At 38.6% G+C, this 20602-nt stretch overlaps 2 protein-coding genes across 2 annotated transcripts; both read right to left on the bottom strand.

Annotated features, from left to right (window-relative positions):
- Nucleotides 1-4172, bottom strand: LOC133615498 (metalloproteinase inhibitor 2-like). The gene is made up of 5 exons (XM_061974129.1): nucleotides 3971-4172; nucleotides 670-752; nucleotides 501-603; nucleotides 294-406; nucleotides 1-227 (listed from the first exon to the last, which is right to left on the bottom strand). Exons 1-5 carry the CDS (start codon nucleotides 4098-4100, stop codon nucleotides 60-62), a joined length of 597 nt encoding a protein of 198 aa, XP_061830113.1. The 5' UTR covers nucleotides 4101-4172; the 3' UTR covers nucleotides 1-59.
- A 13137-nt stretch (nucleotides 4173-17309) lies between these two features.
- Nucleotides 17310-20079, bottom strand: LOC133615061 (metalloproteinase inhibitor 2-like). Its single transcript, XM_061973401.2, has 5 exons — nucleotides 19892-20079; nucleotides 18004-18086; nucleotides 17833-17935; nucleotides 17617-17729; nucleotides 17310-17556 (listed from the first exon to the last, which is right to left on the bottom strand). The coding sequence occupies exons 1-5, from the start codon at nucleotides 20016-20018 to the stop codon at nucleotides 17380-17382; spliced, it is 603 nt and encodes a 200-aa protein (XP_061829385.1). The 5' UTR covers nucleotides 20019-20079; the 3' UTR covers nucleotides 17310-17379.
- Between the last annotated feature and the right edge of the window lie 523 nt (nucleotides 20080-20602).

The raw sequence follows: 20602 nt of genomic DNA, 5'->3' as shown, positions 1-20602 counted from the left end.
TAGATTTGTGATTTTTCTTTTATTTCCTGCAAGGTGGGGATTTTGGAGTCTTTAATCCATTAACCCTTTGTGGGTGAGGCGTCCTCCTTGTACCAGACACAAGAACCATCATTTCTTTTTCTACAAGCAGACTGTTTGTCCGACTGGTTATTCCCCGTCAGCCAGGCCGTCCACAAGCACCCAGCTGGTTGGCGGTCCCCGCACGGGTCACCATAGCAGCGAGTGATCTGAGGGATGAAGCAAAGATTAGGATTTGAATAAAATGTCATTGACAGTCAATCAGGTTTGATTACCTGGCAATCACAGCCCATCTTATAACGTTCTACCAGGATCTTGTGGCTTCTTTTCCAGGGAACAACGTAGTTACAGGATGACACGCGCAGTGACCCGTCAGTCTGAAGTTGGCCTGCAATGTAAAAAAAAAAAAAATTAATAAAAAAGTAAAAATTTTAGAAACTGAATAGTTGGTTTTTTAGTTGTTTCCTTTTTTTTTTTTTTACCTGTGATAAAATATTGTACACCTTTGTTCAGATTCACACCACATGCTGAAGAGGAGGATCCAGTGTAGAAGGTATTAAAGTGTCTTTTGGGGCCTTTAAATATCTAGAAAAAAATATACAATAAAAATGCATGCAAACATCAACATACAAATTGACTATAATTAACTACCTTGGTCTGTTTGATGTCATACTTGATGTTGTCGCTAAATTTACCGCCAACAGCCTTCCTTGCAACCACCTTTGCCTTGATGGCTGGAAACAAAAAGATAAGCTAGTTAATCTTTGACTAAAATTAAAAACAAAGTCCCTAAAACCAACAAAAGGCATCTGTTGATCATAAAGTCATGAAGCGGAGTTGACTGGCATTAGTGCGAAAATAAATGCTTAAACGTAGATCATGCATAAACCTCAATGTATCGTAAGAAAATCATGTCCACTAGTTTGATTAGATCTTTCCAGAATATTGCTCAATGAATGAATGTTAAGCTACTTAAATGTGCGTTCAGAGCATCACTTTACATGCATTATTTTAGCAAAGCACTCATGGTAACCATTTTAACACCAAGCCAAGAGGAAATGACAACTCGTAGGTAAAATTTCATTAGCATTACTTTTCCTTTAAAAGCCTATGAATATATGGAAGTTAAAAAAAAAACAGTGTTGTTGGGTTATTACATCGAACAGCAATTGTTGCATTTATTTAAACCAAAATGTTGAAAGAGCCATATTGGACCAAAAGTACAAAAAACAAATCTGTCTGGAGCCACAAAAAAATGAAAAGCCGTATATAAGTCTTATAATGAAGGCAACACATGACGTAAGTGTCTATATTAGCTATATTAGCCTACTATCAAAATGACTATGTGTCGCAGGCTGAAGCAAATCTTCGTTGACTGAAATGTTGAAATGTAATATTTATTGTACACATTTTTACAACATTAGAAACCATTAGTAAATTAGAGGCTACTCAGAAGATGAGATAACTCCTGGACATGACTGGCTTTTAATGGCCAAAGGTATAGATGTGTGTGTACAAGTTAACTTTTTAAGGCCCAAGCTGTTTTTTACATGCTTTTTTTATTTCTCTTTGCTATTTGGGCTTATTGGACCCTAATTAGAATAAAAACTAAGAATCATCTTTTGAACTTTTGATCTTTTAAGAGTATATGTAGAGTATATGTAGTATATATTTATATAATATATATATTATATTATTTATTATTATTCTTGTCTATTGTGAGCGAACTGTGCTGCTGAATTTCCCCCAGGGATCAATAAAGTACTTTCTATTCTATTCTCTATGATGTACTTAGTCCATAAGTACACAAATGTGTACTTCATGTTTAGTGACATGCTAATTCTTATTTTTTTTCAAATTCCGTTGTATGTTATACTCTTCTGACACCACCAGATGGCAGTGTAAGTGTCCACATAAGCGGCCATAAGACCCCAATTCAGTAGTGTACCCAATTTTGGAAATAAGAGCTAAAAAGGTGCTGTCCACGCATGTGGCCACTAAGCCTTTAGAGAAATGGCAGGCTGTCTTTTTTTTTAATACATTCATTACAATCTTTGGCAAGATAGGTAATGTTTGCTGTGGTCTGGAACAACATGGCACACAAACAACTATCAGAAATGCAGTCAATATTACATAGAGATAATGTGTCATGAGACGTGCAAAACTAAATTATATACAAAGAGGATACAAATAAAGGATGTTAAATGAGCTCAAATATAGCTACAAATGAGGCACAATGATGCAATATGTACACAAAGCTAGCCTAAATAGCATGTTAGCATTGATGAGCTTGCAGTCATGCACTGACCAAATATGCCTGATTAGCACCCCGACAAATCAATAACATCAACAAAGCGCACCTTTGTGCATTCACGCACAGCATAAAACTTTTGGTGGACAAAATTAGACAGGAGTGGAAGATTTCACATGTAAACAAATTGTTGCGTCACAGTCCACACTATGGTGAGTTCAAGAACCACCGAAATTAGTAGGATAAAACGATTTTCACTAAATACTATCATCAGTGAAGCATACACACAAACATATTAAACAGTGGGCTTTCTAACAATTGGGAAGGTTTGTGTCATGTTTGTCCTCAAACAAAAACAAATGATCCTCCATCTTTTTCCATTTTCCATCCTTTTTTAAAAATGCTCCAGGGAGCCACTAGGGCGGCACTAAAGAGCTGCGGGTTGCCGACCCCCGAATTAAACAGAAACTCAACCGAAAGTAGTCAAAAAAGGTAGGTAACACATTCCCCTAAAAAAAAAAAAAAAAAAAAAAAAAAAAAAACTTGAACGATGTGTAACAAAAAAAAAAAAAAAAAAGCCAATGTGTTACTTTCCAAAACTTGCAAGCCATTTTTGCCGAAGAAAAAAAATGTCTATTACTGACACCAAGTCACGGAGCCATGGGACATGAGGGAATTTTTTTTTTTTTTAGATATGTATCTTGTGCGCACGAGAAACTTTTAAAATACGAGATACATGTCTAAAAAAATAAATAAATAAAATTAAAAAAATTAAAAAAATTCCCCCGTGTCCTTTAGGGGCTCCGTAGCAAGTCACTTTGCTAACTGAACATGTTTAGTTATGAGCTGTAAGTAATGCAAAAAGTGCTTTAAAAGTTGGTTTCACCAGACTTTTTTTTTTGACACAAATCACACATGCTTGGTTAGAAAAATATACAAAAATTGGCGCATTGTTTAAGGAATATTTTATATTATTGATTGAGTCAAAAATATTAAAGTTCGGTGATTTGGTAAAATTGCAAACAACTAAAATGATGTACAAAGCAAACTATAACCTGCTACCAAAGAATGTACAACGATTCTTCTCAACTAAAGAGGAGAAATATAACCTTAGAGGAAAAAACTTTTAGCATATCAGTATGTGGAATTAAATTATGGAATGGATTAAGTAAAAAAGTTAAAAATTGTACTCATATGATCCAGTTCAAGAGGTTGTTCAAAATAATAGTGCTTACAAAGTACAAAGAAGAAGAATTTTGAGAAATACTTTCAACCTTATTGGAAATAAGATATTTTTCATCTCAGTATGTTAATAATGACTGAATTAATTAATTAAATATTACAAAACTGTTGTGTATACTAATTCATAGATGTTATTTTATTATATAAAAAGGTCAGTAAATGATTCTATATATTTGTAAACACTCTGAAGTGGGAAAGGGGTAGGATTAAATAAGATTTGCTTCTTCCTACTCCTTTTCGGGCATGTTGTAAAATTAAATGATATGAAATTGTGTGATGTATTATACTGTAAGTGTGTTCATGTTCGAAATAAACTAAAGAAAGAAAGAAAGAATATAATTAGCCACACTTTGACCACGTTCAACATTCCTTCTTGTAAACATACACGAATGAATAATTAATGGCGGCAAACAATTATGTACAACAGACAACAGATTAACATTTGAAGGTCCAACTTACCGACATCGGATTGGCAAAACGCCATCTGCGGGTGGTCATAAACACATGTGCAGGCGTGTGCTCCTTCTTGCAGCTGCCACATGCACAGCAGCACCAGGGGGAACACACAACACTTCATCCAACTCATCATGGAAGAACATGTAGCTAACAAAGAGAAGGTCTGGGGACAAGAAGTTCAACAGGAAATAATTTCTTGAGGAGGGTGGATGAGCAGCCTTTTATTGCTGCAGACTCCTCCCACACTCTCCATCACATGTAGATGATTGATTTCACCTTTGCACACACCCGTCTGTGACGTTTTGTTTTATTTTTTAAAAATGCTTATGCACCCAGCAACCACTTACTGTAACTATAAATTAGAGAAAAAAAAAATACAACACAGTCTCGTTATGTTAAAAAGCAAGCAGAGTTTTTGCTTGCTAACAGGAAAAAGTATTTTTTCTGGTTCTTGTTGCAAGGCAGACACATTCTATTCTTTCTCAATATGCTGTTTCCATAGCAACTTGGGGTAAAAGGCTCCACTGCCCCACACAGCAAGAAGGTGGTCCATGACAAGAATTTAACCTGCAAAGTTGATCCGACAACAGCAATCAGAGAACGTTAAAGCAAGACTGACGAAGAGTTCTGTTCGTCACTCGTTAAGTCAGGGGTGTCAAACTCCTTTTAGCTCAGGGGCCGCATGGAGGAAAATCCGTGCACGCGCGGGCCGGACTATTAAAATCATGGCATTAAAACTAAAAAATTAAGACAACTTCAGATTGTTTTCTTTGTCTTACTTTGGCCAAAAATAGAACAAACACATTCTGAAAATATTACAACAAAAATATAGAAAACAAATACCGGCAGCGGTGAAGTTTAGATCCATGAAGGAATGAAGAAAGTGAATGAATGTTTATAACTGAATACATTTACATATGCATAAACATTTTTGTTCTTTTGTATTATTTTTTTTTTATGAATTAAGTAACATTTATGACAACCTTTTTCCAAAACACAATATATAATGCGAGATATAACAGGATAATGCATACATTTATCAATTGTTTCCAAAACGCTTACTAAAAAATGGGACCCCAAAAAATGTATGACTTGATGATTTTGAAAATTCCTAGCGCCAACACTGATGGAGTATTGGTGCGTGCAAAACAGCAGCAGGCGGCTGTGGCCTGCGGGCCCGTTTTAATACTAATCAAATATCATCCCGGGGGCCATAGATAATTCTTTCACGGACCGGATCTGGCCCGCGGGCCTTGACTTTGACACCCCTGCGTTAAGTCCATGCCTCAGAGACTGCAAGCTGTTTTAAAAGCCAGAGGTAGTGCAATAAAGTACTAGTGGTGTGTAGGAGTGTTTTTTGTTTGCTCGTTTTTAATGATTCCATGCCTTTCTGTTATCGAGACATATACTCCGCTCGGAATGGTCTCCTGCTGGCCCCACTATGGACTGGACTCTCCCTATTATGTTAGATCTACTATGGACTGGACTCTCACTATTATGTTGGATCCACTATGGACTGGACTCTCACTATTATGTTAGATCCACTATGGACTGGACTCTCACTAATATGTTAGATCCACTATGGACTGGACTTTCACAATATTATGCTAGACCCACTCGACGTCCATTGCATCCGGTCTCCCCTAGAGGGGGGATGACCCACATCTGCGGTCCTCTCCAAGGTTTCTCATTGTCATCCCACTGGGTTGAGTTTTTCCTTGCCCTTATGTGGGATCTGAATCGAGGATGTCGTTGTGGCTTGTGCAGCCCTTTGAGACACTTGTGATTTAGGGCTATATAAATAAACATTGATTGACATTGATTGATTGATTGCCTTTAATTTTTTTAATGTTTTCCTTGGTCTACCAGTATGCTTGCTTGCCTTTTACAAACTTCCCATGTTTGTACTTAGTCCAGATTTTAGACACAATCAACATCTTTTGCAACATGGCCTGAGGATCGACCTGCCTTCTTCATTGGATTTGGTCGTTAGCTACAGTATATGTCCAACTCCAACCCGGAGAAGTGGACCTCTGCCTTCACACTTGTACAACTTGGGTGTCCCACCTGAAGACTATGTTCCTGCTGGTGTAGGACTTAAGGTCACTGAGGTATGCAACCCCTTGACCACAATATGGGGGATATCCCTCAGAGGGGAAAAATACAAAATAAAATAAAATAAATACAATTAAGTATCCTTCATTCGCATTTTATCACGCTCATATATTGTTCATCCCCGGTCTGCTTTTGATGTTGTTCAGTCCCAGCTGACCCAACTTAGGCAAGTGCTAAATGCGGAGAAATCTAAAGTGATGTTATTCTCAAATGGCAAACGGCTGCCATTGAACATCCCTAAAATATTGACTGCTCATGGGGTTCAGCTTGAGTTGGTCACAACATATAAGTACTTAGAAATTATTATTGATGAGAGATTGTTTTTTTGTTTTTTTTGTCCTGTCCAGCTTCTCAGGCAAATCATACAGTCTATGTGGATGCCCATATCAGCTGTTCATATTTACTTTAATCAATTTATTTATTTGTATTTGACTTTATTAAATGTATTTATATTATCATTTGGTGCAGCCGGGCCGGAGCAGGAGGGGATAGAAAGAGAAAGAAAGGAAGACAGAGGGGGAAATTGTGGGGACAAGAGGGGGATTAGACAGAGAGACAAAAACAACAACAGCAAACACAACAATAACAACAAAAACAACAACAATAGAGCAACATCAGCAAATACGACATGCACAAATATGATGGTAAAATTGATAGCAAAGAAGCAGTTAGCGAAAATAAATAATAATACAGAAATGACAATGAGCATTATTACACTACAAATGGAGCAATACGAATACCAATAGAAATAGCACTATTGATAATGAACAATACCAATAATTTACCTTTATTATCAACAATACAGTTGTTCGAATGCAACAATACATATACGTAATGATAACTAGAGATACAAAATAATGCCGATAAATGGAGGGGAGGAAAGAGAAGCAACCTATATTAACCTTGTAGATTGTTATAGTATCAATAGGTTAAGCTTTGTCAGTGTGCCATGTGTTACCCAGTTTACCGTAGGGCAACAACATTAATATATGTTTGATGAAACGTGATTATGTGCATGAGTGTACGTATGCATATGTACTTGTATATGTACAGTATGTGTATATGTATGTTTGTACAGTGAATGTATATGTACTAGAGATGCACGAATAGGCAATTATTTCATCCGCAACCGCATCACAAAAGTCGTCATCCATCCGCCATTCACCCAACCAACATTTTATCAAAACCACACCCGCCCGCCATCCGCCAGTTGTTATATATCTAATATAGACGATGCAAGGCATTAGTGAGGTTAGAAAGCTTTTGCCTGTTAAAGAAAGGAGACTGATCCAATGCAGCAGAGACATTCAAAGCGTGATAATATTATTTATCATTATTATAGTATTATTGTCATTTCCATTAAGAAAGTGTTGACTATTGTTGCCAATGCCCTCAGATCAGGAGTGCGTTCCTCACACTTTGTGTGCGCAGTTCCAGCAAGCAGAACGATGCTTTTAAGAAGTTAAAAAAATGTTTTAGAAAGACTAGGCCTATATTTTCGTTAGGTAAAAAAATGTTTCTGAATTTATTTCAATGAATATTAACTTGTTGACGTTATAATGCTCAAATAGGGACGAGGGCGGGGTGCACAGTGAAGCAGTGAACAATTTCGCGACAAAGATGAACTTTTATTGATTGATCTGCAGCCATGACAAAATATCAGACAATCTCCATTGTCAACGACAGGCAGGAAAATAAAGATGAACACATAGCCTTTGTTGTAGGCATAGGCATATAGGCTCATACGTTTTTAAGTTGAAATAAAAAAATGAATAAAAAATGTGCCTCATAAGCCTTAGGCTGTCAATCACGCGCACAAACTTAAATTATACAATACCATATGTATGTCATACCTATTTAAACAAAAATAAATTAAATAAATAATAATAATAAATTGTCTGCTACTTATTGGCCAAGGCAAATAGCTGAAGGGGGGAAATCAAACCCATCAGACTGCACTTTATCATCAAACTTGAATTATAATGAAAATAGACGGTCGCGACAAACAAAGCAGGCTAAATAGCCTTACATTGTAGCCAATCGGAGATGCGCTTCACTTGAAAGCGAGGCCAAATAATTAACACACAGTAGTGTATCTCGAATAGAAAAAAACACAATAAACAACGCAATTGCCTTAATTCCTTTGCATTGTAGTGCGCCCAAACCTCACGTAACCATCAAAATTATTCAGCTGACCGAACTCAATATAGGTTAGACATGGGCTTATTTGGTATAGCCTAGGTAACGTAGACTAATTCGTTTAACATATCCAACCGTATGTCTACTTACTTTTTTTTTTTGTTAGCACTATGCAGGAATAAAATGGCATCTACAGTGCCAGGATTCAGGCGAGAGCGCCTGGCCTCTAAAATGCGCCCTGCTGCGCTGAAGGAGCGCTCACTTGCGCCATTTGTTGCTGGGACGCATAGGATTCTCTTGGCAAGGTGTTGTAGTCGTGGGAATGATTGTCCTTGTTTCCCCCAAAAGGAAAGTAGATTTTCTTCTGCTGATCCGTCGAGATGCAAGTTTGTAGAGGAATAATCCTCTATTTCATCAACAAGCACAGGTGTATCCTCCTCCCATTCTGTGAAGTCAATCCTTTTCTTTTTTGGTGATGCACCATCAGCTCCACCTAAAGGACCAATAAAATCTATACGTTTTTCGTATGTGAGTAACAACATTTAACTATGCATATTTATTTCCGAATTGGTTCAACCGCAACCCGCCCGCATCTATTTAAAATCTATTTTTTTCGTCATGTCACCCGCCCGACCCGCAAATTATCCGCGGACTCCGCGGTTGTGTCCGCAAACCGCGCATCTCTAATATGTACAGTATGTGTATATGTATGTTTGTACAGTGAATGTATATGTACAGTATGTGTATATGTATGTTTGTACAGTGAATGTACATGTACAGTATGTATGTTTGTAGAGTGAATGCGCGTGTGGATGTATGAACTTTGAGTATGTAGGTATGCACTGTATTTGTGTATGTATGTGGGAGCGTAGGTACCTATGTATGTCTTTTAAAGCACACATAGACAAGCTTGTCTCTAAGCATAAAATTAAATTGTGCTTATTTTTCAAAAATAAGTGTTTTTCCCTAAAAGTTAGGAAACATCTGATCTCATCCACCTTTATTCCTTTACTTCTTGATTATGGAGACTTGCTTTTTATGAATGCACCTGGCAATTACTTGAAGAAACTAGACACTGTATATCACTGTGCCTTATGTTTTATTACTGGTTGTGGAAATCTTGTCCACCGCTGCACTTTGTATGCAAAGGCAAACTGTCCATCTTTAACTGCCCAAAGACTTTCCCGATGGATAGTTTTTATATATAAATGTCTTCTTAGACTTGTCCCCACCTATCTGTGTTCCTTTGTGTGTAGACTCCAGTCATTACAGCTTATGCTCACGAGATAAATAGGTTATACTTGTATAGTGCTTTTCTACCTTCAAGGTACTCAAAGCGCTTTGACACTATTTCCACATTCATCCATTCACACACATATTCACACACTGATGGCGGGAGCTGCCATGCAAGCCGCTAACCCCGACCCATCAGGAGCAAGGGTGAAGTATTGCTCAAGGACACTACGGACGTGACTCGGTTGGTAGAAGCTGGGAATTGAACCAGGAACCCTCAGGTTGCTGGCACGGCCACTAGCTTTCAGTTATGCTGCTCCCTGGTCATGGAATGACATCCAGAAAGATCTGAGGCTACCAGAATTGATCACTTTGGGGGAGTTTAGCCTGCTCAGTGGCCTAATGGTTAGAGTGTCCGCCCTGAGATCGGTAGGTCGTGAGTTCAAACCCTGGCCAAGTCATGCCAAAGACTCTTAAAAATAGGACTCGTTATCTCACTCAGCATCAAGGGTTGGAATTGGGGGTTAAATCACCAAAAAGATTCCCGAGCGCAGCCACCGCTGCTGCTCACTGATCCCCTCACCTCTCAGGGGGTGGAACAAGGGGATGGGTCAAATGCAGAGGGTAATTTCACCACACCTAGTGTGTGTGTGACTATCAGTGGTACTTTTAAAAGTCCATTTTATAAGATCGAGAAACCACTTCTTTGGGCAATGTACTTGCTTTTAAATTGAATTATTATTTTGTTTTAAATTATTTTTGACCAGTTGTGGTATGACTGCTGTTGTTCTGTTGTATTGTCTTGTTGTAATTATTAGTGTAACTTTGTATGTGCCGCCCTCTTTGTCAGGTCGCTCTTGAAAATAGAGATTTTAATCTCAATGAGTCTTTAGCTGGTTAAATAAAGGAAGTTGACATTGACATTGGTTCGCATTTTATTAACCATCACAAGGTTTATCTTAACTTGATGGCAAAATTCTTAAATTTAATGTAACCTTAACCTCTAAAGCAGGGGTCCCCAAACTTTTTGACTCGTGGGTCGCATTGGGTTAAAAAAATTTGGCCGGGGGCCGGGCTGTATATATATATATATATATATATATATATATATATATATATATATATATATATATATATATATATATATATACATATATATATATATATATATATATATACATTGTCTTTTTAATCCGTTTTGACATTTAACATTGTCACGTTATCGATGAGAAAGTGCATTTTTAGACAATATGATTTGCCTGAGCGGCTAGGAGACACCGAGAGTAACAAGCGGTAGAAAATGGATTAGAAAGGAAAGATGAAAAAAAATACAAATAAAATAAAAATAAATAAATAAGAACTTTTTTTTTAACTTGGGACTTCCCGTGGGCCGGATTTTGGATGCTGGGGGGCCGGATCCGGCCCGCGGGCCGTAGTTTGGGGACCCCTGCTCTAAAGGCCTTAGTGGCCACATGCGTGGACAGCACCTTTTAGCTCTTATTTCCAAAATTATTGGGGTCTTATGCCGACATATAGACACTTATACTGCTATCTGGTGGTGTCAGAAGAGTATAACATACAATGGAATGTGGGGGAAAAAAAGTGGAAAAATAAAAATTAGCATGTCACTACACTTGAAGTACACGTTTGTGTACTTATGGACTAAGTACATCATATCAAAAGATGATTTTCAGTTTTTATTCTAATTAGGGTCCAATAAGCCCAAATAGCAAAGAGAAATAAAAAAAGCATGTATACAAACAGCTTGGGCCTTAAGAGGTTAAGTAGGACTTCACACACAGTATTTAATATTTACAAAACAGCAAAATACAGTGATCTTATGAATAATACAAAAGCATCCTTCTCAAACTAGGTCTGTATCATGCCTCAAAGTTTCTGTATTCTCCACTTATTTACACAGAGGAACATAAAAAATATTTTAATGCGACGCCTCTGGCTAAGCAGGTGTGTATGTGTGCTTTGAAACTGAATTACAGAGCATGCCTTTATCATCATTTGTTTATGAGTGCGGTAGAGGCAGCAAGTACACATAGCTAATTTACATGTCACGGTCGACGGCTCGCCTGCTGATGTTCACATATCACAAAGTGGAACATGTCAAATCCACACTGCTGGTGACCGTGAGAATTTAGACTTTGTCATCTGACAAAGAGAATCATCTGATTGGCTCTATGTTGTCGCTAACTCCCACCCTCTCTCATATTTGTTGCTAATAGAAAATAGCAATTGGATATATTCCAAACTTGTCCTACTCACTTGGGAGTCCCAAGTGAGTATCCAATCACAAGTTGCGAAAACAGGAAGTGGCACCGGAACCATACGAGCCGTAGAAAGCTCCAGAAAACTCAATGGTATAGTAAACACAAAGATAAAGTGTTTGTCTTACACCTAGTAATCCGCTGTGGACAGACGAAGCCAAGCAATGCAGGTTTAGCAAGCGGTGCTCGCTCCGGTGACGGAAATCCATTTTTGGCAGGCAATCACATTTTGACACAACACCAGCGGCGAAATGGTTTACCCGCCACTTTTACACGAATCAACCGACTACGAGCGGCACCACTGGCTTATACGGCGTCGAGTTCAAATATTTTATTCCTTTATTTTTTCATGTTTCATTTGGTTTGTTGAATCTTAAAGGGGAACATTATCACAATTTCAGAATTGTTAAAACCATTAAAAATCAGTTCCCAGTGGCTTATTATATTTTTCGAAGTTTTTTTCAAAATTTTACCCATCACACAATATTCCTAAAAAAAGCTTCAAAGTGCCTGATTTTAACCATCGTTATATACACCCGTCCATTTTCCTGTGACGTCACATAGTGAAGCCAACACAAACAAACATGGCGGAAAGAACAGCAAGCTATAGCGACATTAGCTCGGATTCAGACTCGGATTTCAGCGGCTTAAGCGATTTAACAGATTACGAATGTATTGAAACGGATGGTTGTAGTGTGGAGGCAGGTAGCGAAAACGAAATTGAAGAAGAAACTGAAGCTATTGAGCCATATCGGTTTGAACCGTATGCAAGCGAAACCGACGAAAACGACACGACAGCCAGCGACACGGGAGAAAGCGAGGACAAATTTGGCGATCGCCTTCTAACCAACGATTGGTATGTGTTTGTTTGGCATTAAAGGAAACTAACAACTATGAACTAGGTTTACAGCATATGAAATACATTTGGCAACAACATGCACTTTGAGAGTGCAGACAGCCCAGTTTTCATCAATTAATATATTCTGGAGACATACCCTCATGTCAACAGGCCAGGTAAGCTAGGGTCGATATTCTTCTCTTGATCATCTTCGGTTGCATAAGGGACGGTGTGTAAGACAAGACATCCAGGGGGTTTAGCTCGCTCGTCTGCGGGAACAAACTGCCGCCATTGCTTGCCGTGCTAGCGAGGTCCTTTGTCCTTGAATTGCTCACACACTCCGGCAGATTTAATGGGGGTCTGGCGGCAGATTTCTTTGACTTTATCGTTGGAAATGCATCTGCTTTGAGTGTCGCAGGATATCCACACATTCTTGCCATCTCTGTCGTAGCATAGCTTTCGTCGGTAAAGTGTGCGGAACAAACGTCCAATTTCTTGCCACTTTCGCATCTTTGGGCCACTGGTGCAACTTGAATCTGTCCCTGTTCGTGTTGTTACACCCTCCGACAACACACCGACGAGGCATGATGTCTCCAAGGTACGGAAAACAGTCGAAAAAACGGAAAAATAACAGAGCTGATTTGACTCAGTGTTTGAGAAAATGGCGGATTGCTTCCCGATGCGACGTCACATTGTGACGTCATCGCGCCGAGAGCGGATATTAGAAAGGCGTTTATTTCGCCAAAATTCACCCATTTAGAGTTCGGAAATCGGTTAAAAAAAATATATGGGGTTTTTTCTGCAACATCAAGGTATATATTGACGCTTACATAGGTCTGGTGATAATGTTCCCCTTTAAATGCGCCAAAAAATAGACCCTTTTGGACCGTGTTGAGAGGATCCATTGCACAGTAGTGTGCAAATGGGCTTCTGTATAGTATCTCCACTTCTCCAATTATCTCCAATTACGGTATTTTGAGAGGTGAAGTCGGACTAAGTAGGACATCATTGAAGGCCGAGGTGAGAAACGTACGGCCTGCCACTGGTGTATCGTTTTTTGAGTGATTGAGACTTTTATTAGTAGATTGCACAGTGAAGTACATATTCCGTACAATTGACCACTAAATGGTAACACCCGAATAAGTTTTTCAACTTGTTTAAGTCGGGGTCCACTTAAATTGATTTGTGTCCCTTTTTAATCAGATTTCTCCATTACTGCCGATATTTTTGTCATCACCCTTGCTCTCTGGCAGAAATCTGACAAAAATCACACGACCAAACTGTAGTAACGCACCACTTGTACAGGAAAGGACAGAGCAGGCTGTACTTCCTGAGGACACTGTGCTCCTTCAATATCTGTAAAAAAAACCTCTTGTGGATGTACTACCAGTCTGTGGTTGCCAGTGTTCTGTACTACATGGTAGTGTGCTGTGCGGGCAGTACATCTAAGGACAGCTCCAGACTGGAGAAACTGATCAGGTGGGGCGGCTCTACGATCAGAATAAAACTGGACTCACTGGTGACGGTGGCAGAGAAGAGGACAGTGATGCCAGTCACCCTCTGCATACCGTTATCGGTAGCCTGTTCAGTGCTAGACTGCTTCATCCCAAGTGCAGGACTAATAGACTAAAAAAAAACTTTGTCCCACACTCCATCAGACTGTACAACTCCTCTCTGGTGGGAAGGGGGGGTACTAGGATGACAGGGGATGCAAAACAGCGCAATACTTTTTCATAACATGGTCACTACTGCCTGGTTTCTTTGTTTTTATTCTTATTGTAATATGTTTCTATTGTATTTCCATTTATACCCCCATTTACTTTTTAAAATTCAATCTCAATTCTGTACAGTGCTGCTGGAATTTAAATTTTCCTGATGGAACCCTCCTGAAGGAATCAAAGTAACTATCACTTCACATTCTCAGTAACGGCAATGGGAACAGTAGATTACTCATTACTGAAAAAAATTACATTACCAACACTTATAGAAAGCAGAGTTTCACTTCAGTCCATGTAAATTAACTTTCATGTCATTGTAAAACCCCAATTTGTTAAAAAAACACAAAAAGTACAGTACATGATCAGTTTGATCATGGTCAGTTCAGATCAAAGAGGCTTTAGGGGTCTATTACAAAAGTTTTAAACAGGCTCTGTATGAAGTTGACATAAGTTACTTAAAGTACCAATGATTGTCACACACACACTAGGTGTGGTGAAATTTGTCCTCTGCATTTGACCCATCCCCTTGTTCACCACCTGGGAGGTGAGAGGAGCAGTGGGCAGCAGCGGTGCCACGCCCGGAAATCATATTTGGTGATTTAACCCCCAATTCTAACCCTTGATGCTGAGTGCCAAACAGGGAGGTAATGGATCCCATTTTTTTAGTCTTTGGTATGACTCGGCCAGGGTTTGAACTCACAACCTACCGATCTCAGGGCAGACACTCTAACCCATGGGTGTCAAACTCTGGCCCGTGGGTCAAATTTGGCCTGCCTCGTAATTTCACTTGGCCCATGAGGCGATAACAAAGTAACACTAGAGCTGGCCCGCCGAATATCGGCGGCGGTGGCGCGGTACATCGCTAATTCTCATACTTGCCTGACCTCCCGGGAGACTCCCAAATTTCAGTGCCTCTCACGAGAATTATAACATTCCTTTTTCGTCCAGTCCAACAAGAGCTGGCCCAGTTACATAATATGTGCGGCTTTGACACGCACACAGAAGTGAATGCAAAGCATACTTGATTTTCAGCGATACAGGTCACACTGAGGGTGCCAGTATAAAAAACTTTAACATTGTTAGAAATATACGCCACACTGTGAATCCACACCAAACAAGAATGACAAACACATTTTGGGAGAACATCCGCACCGTAACACAACGTAAACACAAAAGAACAAATACCCAGAACCCTTTGCAGCACTAACTCTTCCAGGACGCTACAAGGTGTGTGTGTGCGGGGGGGGGGGGGAGTTTGGCGGCGGGGTTTGGAGGTAGCGGGGGTGTATATTATAGCGTCCAGGTGTTGTGCCGGATAATGCACCCCCGGCGTAGAATGCACCCCTTGATGGGAGTGTTATATCAACTAAAGCCCACACTTAAAGTTTCCACGTGCAAGATTAAATCTATTTGAAAAAGTTATTTAATAAGAAGCCAAAAGTGCAAAAACAATAATGTTCGTGCTGGAGGAGTTGTGAATGAATGAAATCTGAAATCCGTGCTGCAGTCTGCAGGTGTACCTAATGTTGTGGCCCAGCAGCGACTGCAGCAAGGTTTTCATATTTCATTCATTCACAACTCCTCCAACACGAACATTATTGCTTAAATAGATTCAATCTTGCACGTGGAAACTTTAAGTGTGGGCTTTAGTTGATATAACACTCCCGTCAGGGGGTGCATTCTACGCCGGGGGTGCATTATCCGGCACAACACCTGAAGAGTTAGTACTGCAAAGGGTTCTGGGTATTTGTCCTGTTGTGTTTATGTTGTGTTACTGTGCGGATGTTCTCCCAAAATGTGTGTCATTCTTGTTTGGTGTGTATTCACAGTGTGGCGTATATTTCTAACAATGTTAAAGTTTTTTATACTGGCACCCTCAGTGTGACCTGTATCGCTGAAGATCAAGTATGCGTTGCATTTACATATGTGTGCGTACAAGAGCCTCACATATCCTGTGACTGAGCAGGCACGTTAGAATGTATGAAAAGCGGACGTGACGTCAGCTTGTAAAGGACGTTAAAAGCAGTGCCTACAAGGCACGCCCCCAAGACTGTGGAATACGAGATATGACTGATGAACACCTTCGTTCGATAATGAAGGTTGCCTCAGCTCAAAGCCTGAGCCCCGACATTAATGAACTAGCATCCAAGAAAAGATGGCAGGTACATGGCTTGGGCACATCAGATTAGATCAGTGTGTTGCAAACTGAGCAGTTTAAAGTCCTGAATGGTTGGTTTTTTCATTATTTTATTTTCAAATTTATTAGCCTGTGGAAAAAGTTTACCTCAGAAGGCTGCAAATAGAAAAGAGGCATTCAATTTTTATTTAAATTGTATTTGATATGCCATTATTTTTTTTTTTTAATTTGAAACTCAATTTTGCACGTCACTATAAAGTTATATAAGCCTTACTTGTTCAATATTCAATGCAAAACATGTTTGGGTCCTTATTAAAAGGTTAATTTGTTCAACCTTGACCCACGGCTTTCAGTTTTAAATTTTGGCCCACTCTGTATTTGAGTTTGACACCCCTGCTCTAACCACAGAGTAGTAATATTTAACATAATTTAGAGAGTTAATGCAATGTAGATTAAAATGAAACATTTTACAATAATTTTTGCAGAAATTGTGAATGTATCACAAGTATGCCTTCCATCTGTTTATACATAAACACAAACATTAAAAAAAAGTGTGTGTACAAACATGCTCCATTGTTTGGCATCTTTACAGCAAGTAAAGTGAGTTGGTCAGCTCATGTCTGCTTTGAGTCTTCCAATGAACATTTTTAGAAGATGCCCTCACTGGCAACAAATTTAAAGTGGTTTTGAGTCATACTAAATCACGCCAAAAAGCCCTTTTACTAGAAATCAAAATCCACAAAATTACTTGTTTTGCTTTTGACAGCAATGCAATAAAAGTCAAAGTCATGCATGGTTTTCTTGAGAGGATTCCATTTTGTTGGTTGAACAACTCCTGATTGACCTTTTTAAAAACATGCAACCTCAACAAAAACAAACTGCATTGCATTTAATTGATTTATTCAGAATTGACATGTTTTGCATGGTGGAGTTTTTAGGGTCTATTATGTTCATTAACCCTTTTTGGGTGAGGCAGCCTCCTTGTACCAAGCACAAGAACCATCCCTTCTCTTGATGCAAGCACATTGTTGGTCGTGCTCGTTATTGACCCAATTCCCAGTCAGCCAGTCCGTCCACAAGCACTCAGCTGGACCACCGATTCCGCAAGGGACAGAGTGACATCGAGTGATCTGGAGGATAAAACAAAGATTAGGATTTAATTAAAAAATTGATCAATTAGGTTTGCTTACCTTGCAATCACAGCCCATCGTATAACGTTCTACCAGGATCTTGTGGCTGCTTTTCCAGGGAACAACGTAGTTACAGGATGACACGTACAGAGACCCGTCAGGCGTCAGTTTGCCTGCAATGGAAAGGACAGGTGATAACATTTAAGAAATATGAAAATATAATTCAAGTTTTACAATCAAAGTTCTACAATTTTGCATCCAAGGATTTTATTTTACCTGTGATAAAATATTCTACACCTTTGTTCAGAATCACACCACATGCTGCAGTGGAGGATGCAGTGTAGATGGTATCAAAGGGTCTGTTGGGGCCATTCAATATCTGGGGGGTGGGGAATGTATAAAAATGTGCATGCATACATGGACATAATAGACTATAAAATATACAACCTTGATCAGTTTGATGTCATACTTGATCTCATTGTTAAATTTACCACCAACAGTCGTCTGCGCAACCACCTTTGCCTTGATGGCTAGAAACAAAAAGAAAATCTTTGATCAGAATTAAAACAATTTACCTAAAACCAACAAAGGCATCAGCTAAACAGTAGGGTGACATTTAATACAAAAAGCCACTTAACATAAATGTGACAGACGCTTGCAGATTCAATCTCCATGTATTTTTAGCCAAGCTCTCAGGGTAGTCAAAAGCATCAACTCTGAAGTAAACTTTCATTAGCAACACTTTTTTAATATATATACTCATTTGATTGGGAAATTATACGATAGGTACTGAGAAAACAGACACTTTTTTTCCCTGTTTCCCCCCTCAAAAAAAGGTAAGTGGAAAGGTTCATTGTAAACAGTGAGTGTCACATTTGTCCTATAGTGTCTTTAATTTAGCTATGTAGCTAATTCTGAGTCCCAGGTCAAGTGAAATTGTTTGGTGTACCCCTCAGATTATATTTATTTCTCTAAATCTAAGAAAAACATAAGTCCTTAAACCATAGGGAGGCCTTTGGGGCATGTTGTGATTTCCACTCCAATAAAATCCTTCTATGAGCTATTAATGATGCAAAGGCGATACTATCCCTAAAAGTCTGCTTAATTTTTTGATGGAATTCTAAAAAATAGCCAATTCTGCACAAGGCGTCAACTTAAAATTTAGTGCATCTGCAAAATGCTTAAAAATATTAATCTAGCAATACTTGGATTATACATATGTCAAAAACATTGCTGTTAATTTAGCTAATGTCTTACAGGAGTAATTTTTGCACTGAACCAGAAATGTAGACTTCCACAGGTAAGTATCACCTGGCATCTACATTTCCCTAAAAAAACAACTTTATAACACCTTACAAATATCTCTTGGCTGACATGAGATAAACAGTTTAGCTAGAGCAGGGGTGTCAAACGTACAGCCCGCAAACAGGTTTTATACGGCCCACAGGATGAGTTTGCCAAGTATAAAACTGAGCCGAAATTTTTCAATGAAAAAAAACTGCTGCTCTAAATGTGTCCACTAGATGTCGCAACAGCAATTCTTTGTAGATGATTTTACATATGCAAAAAAATAAAAACCACATGATAGTGCACCAGTCGAGGAAAATTAGCAAACTACAAAAATAACATCCTGTAATTTGATTTCATTTTATCTTGATAGACTGAAAATGAAAACCAATGAGTTGACTGATGAACATTATCACATTTAGTCAGACAGAATAAACAAAAAATATATATATATACACCATTAACCGCAACATGTACCGTATTTTTCAGACTATAAGTCGCAGTTTTTGTTTTTTTCATAGTTCGGCCGGGCTCTAGTGCGATTTATGTTTGTTTCCTTCTTTATTATGCAGATGCGACTTATACTCCGGTGCGACTCATACTCCGAAAAATACGGTAAGTGTAAAAAAAAAAATAAAATTAAAAAATACTCCGGTGCGACTTATACTCCGAAAAATACGGTAAGTGTAAAAAAAAACAAAAAAAACATGATTTGTACATTTTCAGAATGTGCTTGTTTTATTTTTAAACAAAAGAAAACCTGAAGTTGTCTTAATTTTAAGTTATGCTGTGATTTTACCAGTCCAGTAGATTTTTCTCCATGTGGCCCCCAATCTAAAATGAGTTTGACACCAGACTGTTACTTGCCAAGCTTATAATGAACCATTTTGGCTTTAAAAACATTTTTTTTTTAAAGTCTTCAATACATTCACAAGCAACACTAAGACATCTTGGAAGAAGATGTTTAGTTAACTGTAATTATGCAAAATGACCTTTAAAAATTGCTTTTGCCTAAAGTAAACTATTAACATTTTAATGTTGAACTTACCGACATCTGATTGGCAAAACTGCGTCTGTGGATGGTCGTAAATACATGTGCAGGCGTGTGCTCCTTCTTGCAGCTGCCACATGCACAGCAGCACCAGGGGGAACACACAACACTTCAGCCAACTCATTATGGAAGAAAATGTAACCAAGAAGAGACGATTTGAGCGAAGTAATGCCGAGGTGAGTCGTCTACTTCTACTTTCTTGAGGAGGGTGGATGAGCAGCCTTTTATTGCTCATCTAGGCTCCTCCCACACTCTCCATCTCTTGCACAATTAGATGATTGATTTCACCTTTGCACACACCTGCCTGTGACGTTTTTAATGAAAACAAATGCGCACTTTGTACTGGAACTATAAATTAGAAAATCTACAGCAATTTTTTCTTTATGTATGTGCTAAACCACACAATACAGAGTTTTCGTTAACTAACAGGAAAAATGCAACGGGTTCTTTTTTTCTTGTCCAGTTTCCTGGGCTATAGGCAGACAAGGTCAATATTCACTCATTATACTGTTTCCATGGCAACTTTTTTTTTTTTTTTTTTTATTAAATCAACATAAGAAAACACAAGATACACTTTCAATTATTAGTGCATCAACCCAAAAAACCTCCCTCCCCCATTCACACTCATCCACACCCACTCACACAATACTGCTACCAATATTCTGGTTCTCACAACATAGACAACATGGTCTGCAAGGGACACAGTCC

The sequence above is a fragment of the Nerophis lumbriciformis genome, linkage group LG22, assembly GCF_033978685.3.
Source record: "Nerophis lumbriciformis linkage group LG22, RoL_Nlum_v2.1, whole genome shotgun sequence".
In the NCBI taxonomy this organism is placed as follows: domain Eukaryota; kingdom Metazoa; phylum Chordata; class Actinopteri; order Syngnathiformes; family Syngnathidae; genus Nerophis; species Nerophis lumbriciformis.
The sequence above is the reverse complement of the archived record's forward strand: the minus strand, read 5'-3'. Positions and strand labels throughout refer to the sequence as shown.

Coding starts and splice junctions, on each gene's coding strand:
- LOC133615498 (XM_061974129.1), bottom strand. CDS start 4,100: ATGATGAGTTGGATGAAGTGTTGTGTGTTCCCCCTGGTGCTGCTGTGC. Junction 604..669: donor ATGACATCAAACAGACCAAG/GTAGTTAATTAT, acceptor ATTTTTTTCTAG/ATATTTAAAGGCCCCAAAAG. Junction 228..293: donor AGATGGGCTGTGATTGCCAG/GTAATCAAACCT, acceptor TTCATCCCTCAG/ATCACTCGCTGCTATGGTGA.
- LOC133615061 (XM_061973401.2), bottom strand. CDS start 20,018: ATGAGTTGGCTGAAGTGTTGTGTGTTCCCCCTGGTGCTGCTGTGCATG. Junction 18,087..19,891: donor GTTTTGCCAATCAGATGTCG/GTAAGTTCAACA, acceptor TTTTGTTTCTAG/CCATCAAGGCAAAGGTGGTT. Junction 17,557..17,616: donor CGATGGGCTGTGATTGCAAG/GTAAGCAAACCT, acceptor TTTATCCTCCAG/ATCACTCGATGTCACTCTGT.